Genomic DNA, 15,983 nt, shown 5'->3' with positions numbered 1-15,983 from the left:
CACTACACACTTTATACACTTTTCTCAGACAGGCACGAACATTTTTACACTTTTCTCTCTTATTTAAACTCTCAATGATAAAACATTCGTAGAAAAATAAGTCCAGTATTATAGAATGAAACCAAAAGCGCCCGCGGTTGCCTTTGACGGTGCAAAACGTTTCGTCAAAATTGTTGTGTTTGTTGGGGAGAAAACTTGCAAACATACAGTACAGCACTTCAGAGTCACACAGCTAGCATAGAAGATTTATGTTAACTTGACAAGCTGAACGCATTCTGTACTGTACAGGAGACACAGCACGAGACTGACTGACAATGATCTACAGCCAATCAGGACGCAGAACTCAATGCGCTGTAAGAAAAAAAAAAAAAAAGCACGCAAAATCGCACCAAAAAAATCCGCGAAAGGTAAACCGCGTTATAGCGAGGGACCACTGTACATGTATAAAAAGATTACAAATAAAGGTTTTTCACATATTAAACATGTGCATCAACCACGCTGGGCTGTAAACGCCAAGTGTTCAAGAATGATGATGAAGTATGTCGAGCAGCACAAAAGAAAGACACCTTAAATGAGTCAGAATGACTAGGTGTACAAAATAAAAATGTTCACAAGCAGAAACAGGTGTGGCGTACATGGAGCATGGCAGTCAATGATTGAGAGTAAAAACAAAAAGTGCTACGCATGTAGTGGACCTGTCTCTTACTACATCTTATTGTTTTTCCTTTGATTCTTGGCTGTATAATCTACAAATAGCACATGTGAAAGAGTGCAGAGCAAGCAATAACAAGCTTATGTCTCCATCGAATCAATGAATCCATGTTAGAGCTCGACAGCGAGTAACATCTTTGATCCCTGCTTGTTACATGGTGTCAGTGTTTATCTGGGAAACTTGAGACGCTGGTTGTGTTTTCTGTCATGCTGTGAATTCATCTTCGTCTGACAAGCAGTATCTTGTTACTGTGCCTGTGAGCAGTCAGTCAGCAGAATCAGAATCAGAATCAGAATACTTTATTGATCCCTGGGGGAAATTATTTTTTGTTACAGTGCTCCATTTTAAACCACTATTAAGTTAAATATTAAGCAGTGCTTAATATTTAACTTAATATTTAACTTCTTCTTGGTCATGGCTCTGCTCTCAAGCCTTTAGTTACCTCTGCATCCAGTGTCCAGGGTCCTGAATGTCAGCAATGGGGAGCTCTATATGTGTATGCCAGATGCTAAATCCTACTCCGAACTTCTGCCGCAGCTGACTCTTTTCAGATGGTGTCTAGGTGCTAATTCAGTAGCCACAGTGGCCCGCAGTGATATGGGAATTGTGGCTGTAAATCCATTGTTCTCATGTGCACTGACACAACCTTTTATAAGTTCAATATAAATATTAATATACTGATGTGCTGTGGTTCTCCTTGCACAGTACTGAGGACCAAATACTGGACACAAGGCAAGACTTTTTGGGATCCAAATCATCAGGCAAATTCAAAGGGCATGAGCAAGCGAGCACAACAGACAGGACACATGTAACAACAACAATCTTTATTTATAGAGCACATTTAAAAGCCTTGGGCATACCAAAGTGCTTTACATAAAACAATAAAAGGTTCAAACATTGATAACGGATAAAAAAAATAAAAAATAACGAGTTATGTTCATAGATAAAAGCTACCAATAAGAATGACTACAGCACATGGGTAATAGCAAGATAAAAGCTGTACCACCATAATAAAAGACACCAATAGAAAGATAGGAGGGAATTAATACAAGAGGTCAATAGGTCACAGCAACCAAACAAACAAACAAACAAACAAACCAGCAATTAAAAGGTGGAGAAGGCAAGTTTAAAAAGATATGTTTTAAGCTGTGATTTAAAAGAATGAATAGAATCAGATGCCCGGATGCCAATCGGGAGATTGTTCCACAGCACAGGTGCAACAAGAGCAAACGATCGATCACCTCTAGTCTTAAGTCGAGATCTGGGCTGAGCCAGCAGTAACTGTGACGATGACCTTAAAGCCCTAGCAGGAGCATAAGGGTTTAAAAGGTCCTTAAGGTAGCTGGGTGCAGTGTTGTTAGTAATTTTAAAAGTAAACAACAAAATTTTAAATTGAATACGATATTTGACAGGCAACCAGTGCAGATCGGCAAGGACAGGAGTAATGTAGGCAAACTTGCTGGTTTTGGTTAGAATGCGAGCTGCAGCATTCTGAACTGTCTGTAATCTCTGTAAAAGGGAAGAGTGGAGACCACAATAAAGTGAATTACAATAGTCTAGCCTCGACGTTACAAAGGCGTGGATGAGCTTTTCGAGATCTTTATGTGGGATATAGCGCCTAGCCTTAGAGATAAGACGAAGCTGGTAAAAACTAGATCTGACAACAGCAGACACTTGTTTGTCAAGTGAAAAGGAGCTGTCAAATAAGACACCCAGATTCCTGACAGTATCAGAGAGAGAACAACTAAGAAAACCAAAGGCATCCCGGAGTTTGGCACGAAGGGCATTACTACCAAAAATCATAATCTCGGTTTTCTTCTCATTAAGGATAAGAGAATTCGACAACAACCACTTCTTGGCCTCGGACATGCATTCTCGGAGGCACAATCTGCCATGATGGAGGGGCTGACAAACACCAAGGAAGGGAACAAAAGCAAGAAAATAAAATCAGGACGCATGAGAATGTGATTTATCAAAGTAAGACAGGAACCAGATTAAGAGATAAGCTGAAACAAGAAGCCACTCATGCAGTGACACTTTAAGTCTTAATGCCATTGTTTTTGTTTGTGCTTTTTGGGCAAAAAATCCTGTGATCGACTGACAGCCTGTTCAGGGCACTGTAACAGCTGGGATGGGCTCCATTATTCATGGATGAATAGATGAAATAACAAAAAGACAGGTAAACACAGAAGGACAATGGCACTAATGTACAAGACATATGGACACAAGCCAGGGAAACTTTAGGGAAATCAGAAAAAAAGAATATTAGAAACACCCGAATTAATCACAAAATCAAAACAGGAACCGAAAACTCAACAAATGCAACACTAGAACCTGGGACGATGACAGAAATCTTATGTCTTGGAAGAAATACTGTAATTTATTTAAATAAAACTAAAACTCTTAGTTTAAAGTGCATAAATAATCGGGGAAAATGGACTTTAAGGACAAAAACAGCAGCAGAAAACGGGAATCAGAAAAGGTCCTCTAACCTTTTGCTGATAAAAATTCCTAATTCGTTGTGAAATTTATTGTACTAATAAAAATTACATCAAGAAATCTGAATGATCTGAATCTGAACAATGTTTTTGGTCAGTCCCACATTTTTTTGCTGTTAAATATATACGTAAATACTGCAGAGGGCCTGTAAGGCTTTTCAAATAAAATTGTGTCCACCCGTCAATAAGAAGAACCCCCTGTTTAAAAGTGCAGACATAAAATTTGCAAGCATTTGTACTCACATGAATATCCTTACAAGTTCAATAAAGAACTTAGTGTTTAATGTTCAGATATCAATATGCTGCAGAGGAATGTTCAAGGTCCTTTGCTTTAATAGCATGTCCACTGAGACGCTGTCACTTGAGCATACATACATGAGTGAAGACAAATACTGCAGTACAGTAACCAAATACTTTGGAATAGTGTTACAAATTAACTACATTACACGTTACCAACATGATCATTATACATCACTTCAAGATCGTGTTTCAGCAGAGCACTTCACATTTAGATTTACATGCTAAACAATTATTTGAGCTCTTTAAGTGTCTATTTGGTAGAAACTATTTGTCCTGAGGAACCTTGGAGAAAAAAAGGTTGACAACAAGTTTGTGCAGATCAGGGCCTCAGTCAAGATAGGATTTCTTTACCTCATGATAATGAATAATTCAGCCTGCGAGACTTACCTGGACAGAGCCACACAAGAAAAGGAGTAAGAAAAGGATGTGTCTGAAGTAACAGTGGACTCAAAAAAGAAAAGCCGAGGAGAGGGAAGAAAGTGGTCGGTAGACTATGGAGGAGGCGGAGAAGAAACGGCCGATTATCTCTGCTCGAGAAAGAGGTCAGTTTGAGAAATGTGTATGCCTGCATGTGTGGTTATGTATGTGTGTGTGTGTGTGTGTTTGCATCCACATGGACTGTATTATAGCTGAACTGTTTTTGCTATGAAATCTTGCACAGCATTATACAGTCGTTGCTCCACACTTGTTTGAGATTTCTACTTTGTTTAGAATCCATTCCCCAAAAAGCAGAGGAAGTAGGTTAAAATGCATAACCATAGAAAATAAGTCAAAGAGCTCCATATGGAAATCATCAGAGACGATGCAGCCGGAGCCAAAGAGCGGTGGGTGTGCTATACTGCTGCTTGGAGTGCAATCTGTTGCATCATTTTCACCACCATCCTCCTCCTCCTCCACCTACTCATTGTCAGGCCCAGGCCCTGGACGCTACAGCCTGCCCCCTACAGTTGGATACATCAACCATGATTTCACCAAGCCCAGAAGTGCAGCATATACCTTCCACAGTCGTATGAGCAGTGCCAGTAAGTTGTCAATTATTTATGTATGTTCTGGTAAACTTGCCCTCAGTGGACCAATCGTTGACTAAGGAGTGCTACAAAGAAGTACTTAATGCTAAGCTGGAGCAGTTAAAGTAAAGGAATAGCACTTTGATGGTTTTTGGCCTTGTTTGCAGTGGTCTCTGTGGATTCCAGCCCAGGACCGAGGTACCACGTTGGATCAAAGGTCACGCGGTTTGGCAGCATGGAAACGCCATCTTACTCTATTTTGGGCAGAGGAGGGCGCACAGGAAGTAAAGGTAAAAAAGAAGGAAAAACCATTCAACCTGTGTGATTGATGTCAGATATTTGGACAAGCATTAGTCATCCATCCATTTATCAGTCCATCCACACATTCATCCATCTTCCCCCTAAAATAAAGGAATAATTTCAAACTAGTTTCCTTTTATGTTAGGTGACTTATTCCAGACTCCCGGGCCCGGAGCCTACAGTCCAGAGAAGGCTCCGCCCCTCAATGGCCACCGCAGACCTCCATCACACATCATTGGAGCTCGAACCAGATACCGCTCTGTGGATGCTGTACCCTCACCTAACAGGTAAAGGCGAGGAGGAGAGGTAGATTAGAGGTCAATGAAAGTGCTGTGACATCACCCTTTGGCTTGTGGATCCCTTTGCTTAAGCCTTCTAGTATCCATAAACGCTGTTCAAGTTAGCGTTTAGTGTTAATCTAGGCTTTAATTCATCTAAAATTGTGCCCAGATTTCTTGAGCATTCTTGAGTATTAAAACCTGCAGCCACTGTTACTAGGCTCTAAATATATTTATTTCTGCTCTAAAGTTCGACAGTACAAGACGGAAGATTGCCTCTAATACGGAGTAAGGGTTAAGTGGCTATTTGAGGAACCTCAACTTTTTAAGCACTTCTGCTTTGAATATCATTCCCAGCCTCAGAGGTTGTTGCTTAATAGCGTCTGATTGAGCTCCTTTGTTTCCTAAATTTAGAGGGGGTAGCCTGCTATATCCACCTCAGCCATTTCCTACTAAGTCCACAGTCTTTGATAAATATGGTTTCCTTTGTTTTTTAGGAAAGAAGAATGGGCTTGGGAGTAGGTGCCCAAGACAGCATGAGGAATTTAGAAATCAAACAGAGAATAACACCAGATTTACCATCTTACATCACACTCAGTGCTCCTGTTAACCTTTATATTGTTTTCGTCAATCTTCCAGTTACAGTCTTCCTAATCTTCTGGGACATCATATTCCTCACAAACCCTCCAGTGCCAGCTACAGTTTCTCAGCCCGGAGGAAGGTCGGCGCTCCCTCTGAAGATCTCGCCACAACTCCCGGACCAGGAAAATACAACAGCACCAACCCGGACATTTACCGTCATCGCCATCCGTCCTTCACCATGCAGGGGAGGACTAAAAGGCCCAATTATTCCTCTGCTATTCCTGGCCCTGGCGCCTACAGCCCGGAGAGATTTCATTTGCACCTTCCAAGACCACCATCCTTCACTCTGGGCATCAGACACTCTGAGTTTGTCACCCCACTTGTGGTAAATGTGACTGACTGACAATGAGAATTTGCTTCAGACACCTTATTTTTATTCTTTTTGACTTGACAAACCAACACTGTTACAAAATAACAATAATAAAAAAAATACTGACTTAAACTGGAAATGTAAACTGTGTGCATGATATCCATTTACAATACTCTTTAATAAATAAAACAAAATATAAATAGTTTGTGTTTGCATTTTTCGTGCAGTTAAAATACCAGAAAATGAAATTGTTTACTTCAGTGCAAGCTTAACAGGAAATGGGTAAACAAAAAAAGGAAGTCAGTGGAACTTCCTACAGTCTTTTTCTTGGTATTGTGATCTTCACGGGCATACTCCAGTCACTGCATTTGCCCAGACCAAGCAGCTCCCTAGCACACACTTGGAACAGGTATGGCCTCCCTGGGGTCAGGGCCTTCAGTTCAACTGTGGTGTTCTCATAAGGACCCAGCTGGAGGAGAAAATATAGGATACATGTGTAAAAAAACACATAGTTAACATCAGGAGGCTACAAGTCAGCCCAGTGGGAAAAGATACTGGTTACTTTAAGTCACATATTAAAATAGAAGTAAAGGACTTATAAATAGTTGATGAATCATAAACCGTTTCATGAAAGTGGATGGAAGAGTTTAGTAATAATGCAAATGTGTTTGCCATCATTAGTCATACTTTCAAATCAGTTACAGCATGTGCTGATGCACATTTTTTTTAAATTTCAGTAAATCATGACCAACATCTTAAAAACAGTTTATGAGAAAATATTTTCACACAATTTTGAACACTTGAAGTCAAGTTAATGAGTGTTGTAATATTTAAAAGGAAACAGAAAAGCTACTGATGATTAAATGATTAAATGAAAAACTGGATCCTGTAGACGATGGGAACTTTTTTAGGAAAACAACAAGTACAAAAAAAAGCAATTCGAGGTTGCTTCAAAAAAGCTTGGGTAATTTTGAACTTGCACATGTGATATCCGTGTAAGCGTTAAGTGTGATGTGCTGCTTACAAAACTTGTGGTTGCAACACTTTTATGCAAATATGGTGTGATGAAAATCATACTTACATTAACAGACCTTCGGATCCCCTTGTTTTCCCACTGGTAGATAATCTGGTATTTTAGGGGGAATATTGCCAAGTTGGTCCAAGTAGGTGGAGGAGACCACTCAACCAACAACTTTCTGTTGTTAGTAGGGGAAACCCGGACATCAACGGGAGGATCTGGTTTCACTGAACACATAGAACAGATTTTTTTTGAATTGTTTTTTTGTTTGTTTGTTTAGATAAAAACGGGAATTGGGTTATGAAGCTAAGTGAAGTTTGACCACATTCTGTGTAATTTCATTTCTCACCTATATCCTCCAGCATGAAGCTTGTTAGATGGGAGCTGCTTCTCCCAGAATGAACTGCTGTGATGTTGATGATGTAGTCAGTAAGAAGCTTCAGGTTGGGCAGCTGGCAGATCCAGAACTGAAAAAAAAAGAAAAAAAAAACCAGAAAAAGAGAGAGACGATGAAAGAAAACTTTGGGGAATTCACAAAATGACGAGCACTCGAGATGATCAGAATTAGTAATCAACCACAGATCACAAATTACTGAGACCCTGGTTCCCTCAGACTCACAAGATAAACTTGAAATGATTCCAAAAAAGAAAAGAAAAGAAAAGAAATGGGATTTTCCAAAACTCAGCCTGTCCCGTCAGGTTTGTGGATCATTCCAGGATCATTCCAGTACAGTATGCGTGTGTGTGTATATATATATATATATATATATATATATAGTACAACTTATCTAAATGAGTTAAATTTTGTTGCATGAATTCTGGAAACCACCTCTTCTCCTTTCTCTTGGCTGTTCGCAAACCTAAGGGTTAACGTCACCCCATGACTGAAAATTCCCTCCACACTATGCATGATGCATGATTTCAGTCTCAGGATCCAGGGATTTTTGCTCATAACAGACAAGAATATATCCAAAAATTCCTAGATGCACAGCCAATATCAGATGATCTCTTAAGGTTATAAACTGGTACCTTTTCAGAGGATGAAGAGCCGGGTGGAAGGAGATGGCATTCCTTGGTGCTTGCCTGATTATGTCTCTCACTGGTAAACACAAACATTTACACATAAACACATTTAAGAAAAAAAAAAAGGCTATTTAATGACACTTGTTAAGTAGAGTGTCTTCTACTAAAAAGGGGTCAGTGGTTTGGGTCAGCACCCACTAAAACTATTCACAGACTTACCTGTATGTAGCAATGTAATGCGTGGTAGGGAAGTGGGGTGGTTTAGGCCAGGTGCACAGCGTCGCATTCGGATAGCTCGAACACCAGCAGTGCACCTTGGGAGCGGAGAGGGGATCTGGCAGGGAAAAACTGGATTTAGTCACTGAGTGCAAAACATAAACACTGACAGAAATACAGAATAAAGAAAAATACAAAATTTAATATCTGTATCGGTATCACTTTGAGAATAATATTATAACATAACATGAAAGAAAGAAAGAATAAGTGGAAGTGGGAAACATGTAGTCAAGCACAGACTAGCACTCACTCTGTGATGTTCCAGCTCCTCTCAGCAGGTCCAGTGCTTGACTTTCAACAATGCTAATTAGTAGAATCACAGTGACATAGCCACCACCAAACACTGCAGCCCTCATTGCTTCAAAGGAGGGATTATTCGCCAAGAGCAGTTTTTCAAAGTAGTTTTAGAAATGTTACAGTCAACTCCCAACCCCGGGCCCAAGTTAAATACTACTCTCTTCTGTTATTCCCTTGTCCTTTGCCCTTTTCCTTGCAGATCTACACCTGTCTTTGTGTCAAAGTACAGCAATAACAAGTTGCTTCACAGTCTCGCCTCCCCTGTGTATTTGAGCGCCTCGCAGCTGATCGCGGTATAAAAGCCAAAGAGGTCATTGCGAAAGAGGAAGAGAAGTCACAGCACAGGAAATTCCTTATAAGAACTGAACAGTTATGAATTACTGCATGCTGATTAAGGTTTCCTTACGTCATGAAAGAGAATTTTTTTTGAAGTGGTTACTTCTTTAATGGTGCATTTATGGCACAAACGAAAATACTGGTCTCCAGGAGACTCACACAGATTTACAAATATGCAAAGAAACTTATCAGTAAAGACAAAATCAGCAAAGCCAAGAAAGTCCCTACTTCATATCAACTGTCAGTGCTCTCTGGTACTCTCCTCAGCTCATGGTGTCTTGACTGCCATCTAGTGCACAAATTAGGAATCAGCAGGTACAGGTTTAAATCATTCTGTATATACAGTCTTTGGTTATCACTCAGGCAATAAAGTCATACTTCAGCAGAGGTATAACCCCCCTCTAGTGTCCAGTTTTATGTCAACTGCGCATTCACAGTCCAAGCTCTCAGACATTTTCTCGATTGACTCTGTGAGGCCACGATAGCTTCTTGGGGCTCCATCCAGAGAGGGAGGCACTGTGGACGTTCCAACCCATTGTGTGAGTCCCGGCTTTGTGTATGTTAAGACTGTGAAGCCCCTCGCTGGAGGTCCGCAGCGAGGTGAAGGCCTTGCTGATCCAGCTGTTCTTTGCTTCCTGCAGATCACTGGTCAGGATTCCCTTCTGGTGCTCCAGCTCCTGCATGAGGATACACAGATGTATGACTGCAAATACTGCATTGTGCAATTAATTTTACTATGTTTTTACTAAATATGCACTTATGTTTTTTTTATTTACATTATCAAAATACTTTTAATAGTTTTAAATAACAATGCCAATTCATATGATTATTGGCAAATTAACACTCAAGTTTTTAATCTATTATGGGTCAGAGTTATACCTGAATTTAACTGTAATGATTAGTTTTAAATAATTCACTAACTGGACACCATTATGAATTACTTCAACCCTGTAAATCCTGAACCATGAAACAATTGTCAGAAAATAAAATTTTTTTGGAACTGCAGTGTTTACCGAACCTTCTGACCAAAGTTTGTACATGCGAGTTTGAATTTGCATCATATTTGCTACATTAAGCATTTTTTTTTGCACAATTTAGTTACATTTTTCAGGAAAAAAAGTTGCACAGATGATTTAGAAATCTCAAAAGCTCACAAAAACACACGTATTAAATATGGTAGAATTATGATAATGTATTGTGGAAGTAATGCAATTTATTTATATGCCTATTTTAAGCATGCCAGATATGTAATTAGAGTACTTTAATACTTAAAAGTAATAAAGTAATAAGTAATGAATCTTGAAGCATTCGTCAGGATTATCCCATTATGTTATTTCTGTGTTATTTATGAAGCAAATGACTTCAAAAATGATCCGGGGTAATTCCCGTCAGCTTTTGAAGTCTCTGTTTTCTGTTACTTCTTCCTGAAAATGTTCCTTTGTAACTTTCAGTTTCCAGTGTTGTCAAACCTGTTTTACTGGAACAGCGACAATATCTCAGAACCTGGTCCTGTTGTCTGTCTTCAGGGGCTTATGCTTAGTAAAAATATCATATCAGCTTTATTAGAGGTCAGGTGTCAACATATTCCCTATAAAAAGCCAGATTTAATGCAGCACTAGAGTAGCAGAGCTCACAGTCATGCTAATGACCACTTTAAAATAAAATAATCTTTTTTTTTTTTTATTGAATGCCACTGATCTCTCTCCACCCTATGCTCAAAAAACCAGTTGAGGTCGTTTGAGCAGCTAATCAGGATGCCTTCTGGGCACTTTCCCATCAGGTTTTCCGGCCACGTCTATCCATCTATCCAGGGAGACACCCCAGAACATGGTGGAAGGATTATGAATCTCATCATATTTGTAACTGGCTCAGTATCCCCAAGCAGGAAATGGGAAAAAAGAAAAACCCTATTTAGCCTGCTAGCACTTCACCCCAATTCTGGATAAGCGGAAGAAAATAAATGGATGGACAGCTGGATGGGTGGCAACCAATATTTATCCAGATCTTCCTTGATTTTTCTTAACTGTGACCAAGAAGCAAACTGAGAGAGATATTTTATAGTGTAAAACTACTACTAACCCATGTTATGACAAAAACATTTCTTTGCTGCATTTTGTTGCCATTTATTGGCTGACATATATCCAGATATCCTCTTATCTGCAAAACACTGACAATTTGTGCATGTTTTGGTTACATGCTTGTAGATATTTGTGAAGGTCAGAGATTTAATCAAGATATGTATCTATGAATGGTCCAGTCCGGTCTGATTCACTGGTCTTACCTGGATTTTGCACGTGGCCTCCACCATCTGGAGTTTGGTCTGGACCAGCTCCTTTTCCAATTCCCCAATCTGAGCCCTGAGGAGCTCCTTTTCCTGCTCCCTCCTCCTCTGCTCCTCCAGCGTGGGATCTTCATCCTTCTCCTCCACGCCCTGTTCAGTCACTTTCTGATCTTCCGTCTGCGCAGCCGTTTCTGAGTCCCGACCTATATCGGACGTTTCATCTGAATTCATGATGTGTTGACAGTGGGAGCAAGCTTTTATTGCACTCTGTGATGTGAAAAAAAAAGTGTAGCAAAAATTAAACGATACAGATTTTTTTTTTCTCTCAAACGTGACATATGTAATAGATAATCTGAGTAACTGATGAGTTAATAGAAAGGTTGAAAGCATTTTATACAACAACAGGATTTGAGATGAAGCATGGCGGAGGCAAGAGGTGAGATAAAAGAAGAAGAGATGACAGCAAAGCTCCAAAGGAAGAGTGCTACCCTCACCTTAAGTGAATCCATCTCCTCTCTGTGGGCGGCTTGCTGGCTTTCAAGGCGGTTTGTCAGCTGAGAACAGATCTGAGCCAAAGATCACGACTTTAACATAATTAAGCAAAACATCAGCAGAAGAAATGTAGCGATTTTAGAAACTCTCTGTACCTGTTTGTAGTCTGCAATGATACCAGACGACCTTTTGAGTTTCTGCTCGGCCTTTTCTATTTCTCTCCGAAACACTTCCTTCAGCTATAATGAAAGATAACATTCCTTCGCTCAGTTATGCCTGCAGTTAAATACCAAAATCTCTAATGATTATGAGGAAGCATGAATAACTTAAATCTCACCATGGCAGCTTCCTCCTCTTTCCCTCTTTTCTCCTCTTCTGTGATCTGCAGTTGCTGTCTAGTTTCCATAAGGTCTTTGGTTAGTTCGTCCACTCTGTCCTCCACCTGCAAAGAGACAATCGCAGCAGTCAGCTCAGGATATTATGCTTTCATTGTGAATGAAACTTTTATATCGATGTAGCATATAACTGCAGGGCCATGCACAATACCAGAAGTTAATAATAATACAATAAGAAAAAATCACTGTGCTATTCTAATGAAATGTAAAATGAACGCCAAATATATTATTCTATTACGGTTACACTTTATTCATTTCCTGTGGGGTTTCGCTACCCTTTTGAAAAGGGCAGTAATTAATTGTACCTTGTCTAGAGTGTTCCTCAGGGCCACCTTGCTGGTGATCAATTTGTGGGCCAGATTGTCATTTTCCTGCTCCAGACGAAGGCTGGCCTGCTGAAGCTGACGGTTTTCCTTCTGCAAACCACAGAAACAATCTATCAAAGTCTCAGCATTTAAAAAAAAAAGACATTTTAGATAAAGAATAAGAAAATAACTTGAACCTGATCCGAGCACTTATCACAGCAAAAGAAGAATGTTAGGACTGACTTTAGAGACAAAGATCCCCCACCACATATTTGTCCAAAGTGTCTTCCTCGTCATCCATTATTTGAAGCCGGCACTCCTTCAGTTTAGCTTTCTTTGTTGGTACCTAATGGCAGAGAGTCAAAATGCACTAAATATAACAACGCAGAAAAACTGTCATATTTGAGTGAGCTGAAGAAAGCTATCTCCTCCACACAGATATTGTGCCGGATGAGGGATGAGCATGACAAATCAAGAACGAGCCCAAGAAAGAGATCCAGAAGGAGATAGCACCAAGATAAGATAAAATAAGCACATGGGGAAATGATCAAATTAGAATGCCTGAGGGAATAATAGTAGAGGGAAGTCTGAAATGGCAATTTCCATATCTCAGATATCTAAAATGAACAACCAGAAATCATTCCCTTTTTTTTCTGAAATTAAAATCCATCCATAAAACATCCAAAGGAATGTTTTATGTGTTGTGATTGTACTTGCAGCTACCGTTTAGCCAGTTGCTCGTGTAATAGATGTAGAAATATTGTAAAGATCAAATCCAAACAGGCCCGTAGAGGCAAGCTAAGAGCAGCACTACACCCATTTAATGCTTTGCTCCTAATCAACATTCGAATAAGGATAATCTGCAACTTGAAATGAGTGTGTGAGTGTTACAATCTACTAACATAATCATTTATATTAATAGGTTGTTAATATGCATTAACGAGTAAGAAGAATTTTGTTGCTGTAGAGGATAAAAGTAGTGCCTTGTTGGATAGATCAGCCAAATGTGTAATATTTCTTCTAAAATGTAGACATCTAAAAATTGAAATACACACAGGCAGTACAAATCTGCTTAAGGACAGTACTTGAGTAAATGTAGACTCATGTTCTACTACTTCACTGCTGAATTATGAAGAAAAATAGCTCAGCTGTTGTCACTAAGTGCACAAACTGAAAGAAAAAGAAACTTACTGTGAATTTAGGTCCCGTTTCAGACTCTAGACAGGCAAAAATCTCCTCCTCGCTCATCTGCTCGATTGCATGGGCATCGTAAGCATTGACCATGGACACCTCTTCCATCATCTTGTCCAAATATGCAGCTACGAGAGCTGCCTCCGCTCAATCAGATGTAAACAGTCAGAGCTTTTGCACGTCGAGGTTCCAATTTTAAACAGACCCACGAGAAGTAATGCGGATCCCGTCAGGCCTGAAGGACAATCTGTCTCTTAAGTGAATTAAAGAAGCGGGTTCATAGCGATGCAGTCACCTTCTTTTTCCTTGCAGTGATGATGGTTGCAAGTCCAGTATTTGAGCATAAACAGGAAATATCAGGTTAAAGTCCAAGTCATTCGAGGATAAGGAAAGTCTGTTTATAGTCCAAAGGTGAGCAACAGAATAATACGCCAAAGGTAAAATGTAGCTCTGCTTAAATCCTTGTTAGAAGTCAGTCAGAACTGCCTACTGTTTCAGGAAAAACAGTGTTACAGGTATTCGGGCGGTAACAGGTTCAACAGGGTTTACAACCAACCTGAGAGGGAGTGTGACAACAAGACAATCTTACACACACCCACAGCAGAGCTCTGCTTTCTTAGCAACTCACGTGTCCATGCTCTCTCTCACACACACGTATACATATACAGAAGAACAAAAAAAGAAACGTGTTTTTGGAGCCGAACTTTTCAAACTAGTTCACTCTAATTTATCTGGTGAAAATAAGCTCACGCTATAAATTTTTTCTCTCTCACACTTTAGGCTTTCAAACCTCTTTAAAAATTCACTCCAGTCATCTTTTCTTCTACTTTTTTCTCCCCCTTTACACTTTTCTTTGCCAGGTAGAGGTGCTGTGTGAAGCTGCCAGACCCTGCTTATGTATTTAAAGAGTAAATGATGTCGTATTTGCGATCTGTCATCCGCAGGTGTTGGCGTGACAGAGACCTGTCGCTCTATTATTGTCATGGGCGAAGCAGCCTGACAGGGTATGAAACGGGTCGAGCAGGTAAAGCACTCAAATACCAAAGAATAACAAAGATGATTCTGCGTTCGACGCCCTCTTTTTCCCCACGGTCTCGGTGTCACTTTCATGTAATGATGCATGGTTTCTCTTAATTCCTTACTTGCATTATAAACCTCTCAGTTTTTATCTTCTCTTTCTTGATGACAGACCGGTTTCTTTTTTAAAGTTTCACTTCCCTTTCTTTAAACTTCAGTGTTTCACTACCTTTCTTTATCTGAATTTTGTAATTTTTATTTGTTTCCCCTTTGTGGCTTTAAAGAAAAAAAACAAAAACAATTCCCGCTCTAATGTACGTCTGTGGTTTTCTGTTTTTTTCTCTTCTGTGACCAGAAACTGATTTCAACATCTTGTATCTACTGTCTGAGTCACCATGTGGAAAAGACAGACCAACAAACCATGTAAATATACGCCAATATCTACTGCATATGTTTAGTTACGTTTTTTTGTTTCCCCCTCTGTGGCTTTTTTTCAATCAGCATTTCCTGCTCTACACTACCAGTAAGCTTGGACTTTCTGTTTTTTCTTCATTTTCATGACTATTTACCTTGTAGATTCTCACTGAAGACATCAAAACTATGAATGAACACATATGGAATTATGCAGTACACAAAACAGTGTGAAATAACTCAAAACATTTTGTATATTTTAGATTCTTCAAAGTAGCCACCCTTTGCTTTGATTACTGCTTTGCACACTCTTGGCATTCTCTCGATGAGCTTCATCGGGTAGTCACCTGAAATGGTTTTCCAACAGTGTTGAAGAGTTCCCAGAGATGCTGAGCACTTGTTGGCCCTTTTGCCGTCTCATCTCAAACCACCTTGATTGGGTTTAGGTCAGGTGACTGTGGAGGCCAGGCAATCTGGCGCAGCACTCCATCACTCTCCTTCTTGGTCAAATAGCCCTTACACAGCCCGTAGGGGTCACTGTCCTGTTGAAAAATAAAAGATGGTCCAACTAAACAAACCGGATGGGATGGCAGGATTTTGCGGTAGTCATGCTGGTTCAGTGTGCCATCAGTTTTGAATAAATGCCCAACAGTGTCACCAGCAAAGCTCCTCCACACCATCACACCTCCTCACGGTGGGAACCATGCATGTAGAGACCATTCGTTCACCTTTTCTGCGTCGCAAAAAGACACAGCAGGTGGAACCAAAGAGCTCAAATTTGGACTCATCAGAACAAAGCTTGGATTTCCGCTGGTGTAATGTCCATTCCTTATGTTTCTTGGCCCAAACAAATTTCTTCTGCTTGTTGCTTTTCCTTAGTCATGTTTTCTTAGC

At 39.9% G+C, this 15,983-nt stretch overlaps 3 protein-coding genes across 5 annotated transcripts; 1 reads left to right on the top strand and 2 right to left on the bottom strand.

The window, feature by feature from the left end:
• Positions 1–4,003: 4,003 nt before the first annotated feature.
• Positions 4,004–6,096, top strand: odf3l2a (outer dense fiber of sperm tails 3-like 2a). Of its 3 annotated transcripts, none has more exons than XM_085441810.1 (5): positions 4,004–4,052; positions 4,422–4,532; positions 4,685–4,801; positions 4,963–5,104; positions 5,735–6,096. In XM_085441810.1, exons 1-5 carry the CDS (start codon positions 4,004–4,006, stop codon positions 6,078–6,080), a joined length of 765 nt encoding a protein of 254 aa, XP_085297936.1. In that variant the 3' UTR covers positions 6,081–6,096. The 3 variants fall into 3 exon arrangements, with proteins under 3 accessions (XP_085297936.1, XP_085297935.1, XP_085297934.1); XM_085441809.1 differs by having other exon boundaries at positions 4,685–4,807; XM_085441808.1 differs by lacking the exon at positions 4,004–4,052 and having other exon boundaries at positions 4,313–4,532; positions 4,685–4,807.
• On the bottom strand, positions 6,090–9,030 carry ebi3 (Epstein-Barr virus induced 3). The gene is made up of 6 exons (XM_085441811.1): positions 8,615–9,030; positions 8,308–8,422; positions 8,095–8,164; positions 7,415–7,532; positions 7,129–7,292; positions 6,090–6,516 (listed from the first exon to the last, which is right to left on the bottom strand). The coding sequence occupies exons 1-6, from the start codon at positions 8,718–8,720 to the stop codon at positions 6,361–6,363; spliced, it is 729 nt and encodes a 242-aa protein (XP_085297937.1). The 5' UTR covers positions 8,721–9,030; the 3' UTR covers positions 6,090–6,360.
• Positions 9,031–9,068: 38 nt separating this feature from the next.
• On the bottom strand, positions 9,069–14,918 carry LOC146686296 (rab GTPase-activating protein 1-like). The gene is made up of 8 exons (XM_085441807.1): positions 13,662–14,918; positions 12,736–12,816; positions 12,471–12,581; positions 12,108–12,212; positions 11,926–12,009; positions 11,773–11,844; positions 11,279–11,545; positions 9,069–9,674 (listed from the first exon to the last, which is right to left on the bottom strand). Exons 1-8 carry the CDS (start codon positions 13,770–13,772, stop codon positions 9,444–9,446), a joined length of 1,062 nt encoding a protein of 353 aa, XP_085297933.1. The 5' UTR covers positions 13,773–14,918; the 3' UTR covers positions 9,069–9,443.
• Positions 14,919–15,983: the final 1,065 nt, after the last annotated feature.

The sequence above is a fragment of the Copadichromis virginalis genome, linkage group LG19 (assembly GCF_057382275.1).
Source record: "Copadichromis virginalis isolate Kocher_CV1m ecotype Utaka linkage group LG19, C_Virginalis_male_GT1.1, whole genome shotgun sequence".
NCBI lineage: Eukaryota > Metazoa > Chordata > Actinopteri > Cichliformes > Cichlidae > Copadichromis > Copadichromis virginalis.
Note: the sequence above shows the minus strand (reverse complement) of the source record. Positions and strands in the feature narration are given on the sequence as shown.